Below are 3,780 nucleotides of genomic sequence, written 5' to 3' on the forward strand. Positions count from 1 at the left end.
AGCTTTTTTTTTTGTAAATACAAACAAGTAAGTAAATAAATAGAGGAAGGAAGCCAAGCATTGTGAGCTATTACCAGATGAAATGGGGCGTGACTCATAGCTTGATTTATCTGTAGAGCAAACTGAATGTCCAGAAGAGGAAAGCAAAGAAGTTGAGAAACACTGATGTAAATCAGCAGATTATTCATTAAACACATCCTTGCTTTTCATCAGAAAATAAAACAAACACTGCTTATTTTAATCACTTTATTGTAATGCTCTTTGTAAAAACATCCATAAATAATGGAACCTCTCTGTTCAAAGACAGAGACACATTGCATAGTTAACACTTAGACAAGGCATTGTGCCTTACAAAGAAGACATAAAATGTCCAAAGGCTATTAAGAACATCGCCGTTCCCAAGGCTTCAACAGGACAGATGTTGCTACATGCTGTGAACCCATTTCAGTAATAGCTGACATTTTTTTAAACACTAACAAAAACAGCTGTGCACCTATATGCCCCTATGCTGACAGTGATCTCATTATCTATTTGCTGGAATCTCCCAGCCTCTTTTACAGTGACTGGCACGTGTTGAACACAAAAATATTCATATAATGATGGGTGAACATTTCAAACCCTCTTTCCTTCAAATAAATAAGAACAAGAATCGAATGAACTTGGATTTGATGTAAAACAAGCAATAAATATACTGGTACCTGCAAATAGAGTTAATCACACCACTAATTCTTCTATAAGTAAAATATGAACATAGTCTTTGGAAAACAAACAAATAAATAAAAGAACTCGTAGAAGAGATGCTCAGAGACACGAAGCCCAGTCCATGTGATTCAGGAGCTATTTTCTCTTCTTTTCCTACAGAAGTGGGCTCTGTTTCAGGAACAACCCCTGCTGAGTTTCTTCCTCCTTTCCCAGGTCAGCTGGAGTTGCCACTATAAAGAGAGAATGGTCGTTGGTGCTCGGAAAAGCTGGCTGCAGGGCACTCTTGTTCTGTCCCCCAGCCCACTGGGCTCTTTCCTCAGCCTGGTGCTTCAATGGCTACTACCTGTGGTGGCTGTGCCCTGCAGCAGAGACCTCCGGGCTGGCAAAGCTCTTAGTTAGGAATGGGGGTTGAGTGTGGTGCTGAGGTCTCTACTGGGATATTAGCCACACACAGCCAGAACCTATTGCTTTGTCTGTGGCACTGGACTCACTTAAGCCTCATAGCAACCTCATGAAGTAGCTACAGTGATAGCCCCTGTTATAATGAGTCCCAAATAATCTAAAGAATTGTGCCTTTGAGTCACCTGAGCAATGGGTCTAGATGTGTACCCAGTGCAGTATCTGAAAAATCTCAGCTCCTCACCACCAAGCTTTAGGGACCATTTTACAAAGCACTGTGGGGTCTGCTCTCAGGTTGGAAGCCCGACAGGAACTGGGGGAAATGTGTATATAACTTTTTGGTAGATCCAGCCAATACCAGCATGAATTGTAATGAGTGCAGCTGTACCGACGTTCACTGGAACAGGGAAAGGCTCTGGTTGGGTATGGAGGACACGAAAGGTCCTCTGTCACCAGAGCACAGCCGTGGTCCCGGTGGCAAATTGCTCTCGGTCCTGAGCTGCCCCCTGCCCTGTCCTGACAGCATTTCCAGGGGTCCCAGGGGTGGGAGCAGGGCCTGCAGCCGCGGGTCCCGGAGCCCCTCACTCACTTGCTGAGCCTCTTCTGCAGGAATTTCTTCACCATGGGGGCGGCGGGGTTGAGACAAGCTTCCTGCCCGGACTTGAGCGTGGCTCTGCAGAGAGACGGGAGGACCCGCGTGAGCCAGGGGTCGGGCCAGAGCAGGTGCGGGGCGGCCGCGGCGGCTGCGGCGGCGGCGGCGCGGAGCGGGCCGGGGCGGGACTTACATGACTTCGGTCTGGGCGCAGTGCGGGCCCGGCGACAGCACCTTCAGGTTCTGGATGTTCTTGAGGTGAATGCCCTGCACGGTCTGCAGACACTGGCAGCGCAGCTCGGTGAGCGCGGGCGCCCCTGCGGGGAGCGGAGACACGGTGAGCGCGGCTGTGCGGGACGCGCGCCGCCTCTCCCCCAGAACCGTCCCGGCCCGCGGTGGAGGGCCCGACACTCACCTGCTGCTCGCCTGCTGGCGGCCAGCAGCAGCAGCAGCAGCAGCGCGGTCCGCAGGAGCCGGGGAGCGCTGGGCGCGGCGGGGCACGCGGCGGGGGCCATGGGACTCGGCGGCAGGTGGCGGCGGCGGGGGGATCTGGAGCGAGGCAGCTGTGGCTGGTGTGGCCGTCCGGGCTCTGTGGCTCGCTGCGATCGGAGAACCCCTTTTATGCCCATTCGGGGCGGGAAAAGTGGGAGCCCCGGGGCCCGGGGAATTCCCGAAGCTCCTGGTGGATCTCTGGTCACGGAAGAATGACACCGGCCCCGCCCTCCTGCGTAACTGTGCGGGACCCCGGGGTGGGGGCCAAGCATTCTGCCCTCAGTCCTTAGGGAGATGAGTGGCCGCCGCGCCAGTCACCGGCTGGGAAGAACGCAGCAGTTATTTGGGATTTGGAGGCAGAATGCTTGCTCGCCTCTCGGGTTGTGCATTCTACAATCACACAGTCTCTCATGTGGATTTCCTTTTTGCTGGGAGCAGGCATCGGTGGCAAAAGCCGGTCCAGCGCTGACTGCAGTGACACCAACGGCTAGAAAGTGACTTCCACTTCCTGCATGACTCCCTTCTTCCTTCCCTCTGAAACCTTGGGACTTTCAAAATTTTCAGGAGCTTTCCTTTAACACGCACGAGACGGGCAGATTTGATCCATGGCACGGGCGAGGCAGCTCAGGGGCTGGATGCAGTGGGCTCCCAGGCCGCGCCTTCTGGCTCCGTCTTGGGACAGTGAGTGGGTGGGTGCGCCTTGTGCGGCAACCTGGACCCTGCAGGGTCCCAGCCTCAAGCCGCCTTCCATTCAAAGCAGAACCTTGGGGAGTCGGGACCCTGGGGGCCGGGGTGGGGCTCCCTCCTCCTCTAAGGCACACCAAAAGGCCTCTTTTGTCCAGACTGCGACTTTCCAAACTCTGTTAACCTGACGCTTTTCAGAGGACATGGTTGCACTTGTCGTGAGGTTTCAGAGTTGTGAGCTTCCAGGTCCGATTCACACATCTAGGAGACACGGAACATGATGGGAAGTGGAAGAGGAGAAAGAAACGCCCTCTGCCCTAGAGCAGGCTCAGTCCGGTCCCACTCAAGGCAGAAGGGCCCTGCCCTGGCCATCCTGTCCCCTGGATTTGCTTGCCGCTGACCCTTTCAGTTGGCTAAATCTCTGTGGTCATCCAGGGGATTATGTGAAGCCAGTCAACACCAGGAAAGAGGAAGCCAGGTTGAGCACATCCTAAATGTTTGTTAAATAAACAAAATGGAAGTAGACTCAATATGTTGTGAAATCTTGTATAAAGACAGAGGAAGAAAATTAATAATAGCTTAAAATGCTAATGGAAAAGATCACTCCCCAATTGTTCTTTTCACACTGAAATTTTTCTGTAGGAGCTACTGACACCCAACTAACTGTCCCTGACTGTTTACAACACTGGCAGGAGAATCGTGAAGAAATCAAGGCAGCATCCTAGATCCAGTGTCCAGAATGCCATGTGGTTAGCGATGCCCGGAGTACCTGTGCTGGTGTCACCAGCGTCTTGGGCAAGGATGGAAAGGGTGTTGCTTTAAAGCATTGTTTAGTAGACTATGAGCTCTGGCCTTTCCAATCACTTCTTTTCTACATGTCCCTGACTTATGTTCTCGGTCAGCAAGGATGT

The 3,780-nt window shown here is 52.5% G+C and overlaps 1 protein-coding gene across 2 annotated transcripts; it reads right to left on the minus strand.

Moving 5' to 3' along the window:
* Nucleotides 1-232: 232 nt before the first annotated feature.
* Nucleotides 233-2,466, minus strand: CXCL1 (C-X-C motif chemokine ligand 1). 2 transcript variants are annotated; one of them, XM_002717021.5, is made up of 4 exons: nt 2,109-2,384; nt 1,887-2,010; nt 1,691-1,774; nt 233-932 (listed from the first exon to the last, which is right to left on the minus strand). In XM_002717021.5, the coding sequence occupies exons 1-4, from the start codon at nt 2,320-2,322 to the stop codon at nt 917-919; spliced, it is 438 nt and encodes a 145-aa protein (XP_002717067.4). In that variant the 5' UTR covers nt 2,323-2,384; the 3' UTR covers nt 233-916. The 2 variants fall into 2 exon arrangements, with proteins under 2 accessions (XP_002717067.4, XP_069904128.1); XM_070048027.1 differs by lacking the exon at nt 233-932 and having other exon boundaries at nt 1,687-1,774; nt 2,109-2,466.
* Between the last annotated feature and the right edge of the window lie 1,314 nt (nt 2,467-3,780).

Source organism: Oryctolagus cuniculus, chromosome 8 (assembly GCF_964237555.1).
Source record: "Oryctolagus cuniculus chromosome 8, mOryCun1.1, whole genome shotgun sequence".
NCBI classification, from domain to species: domain Eukaryota; kingdom Metazoa; phylum Chordata; class Mammalia; order Lagomorpha; family Leporidae; genus Oryctolagus; species Oryctolagus cuniculus.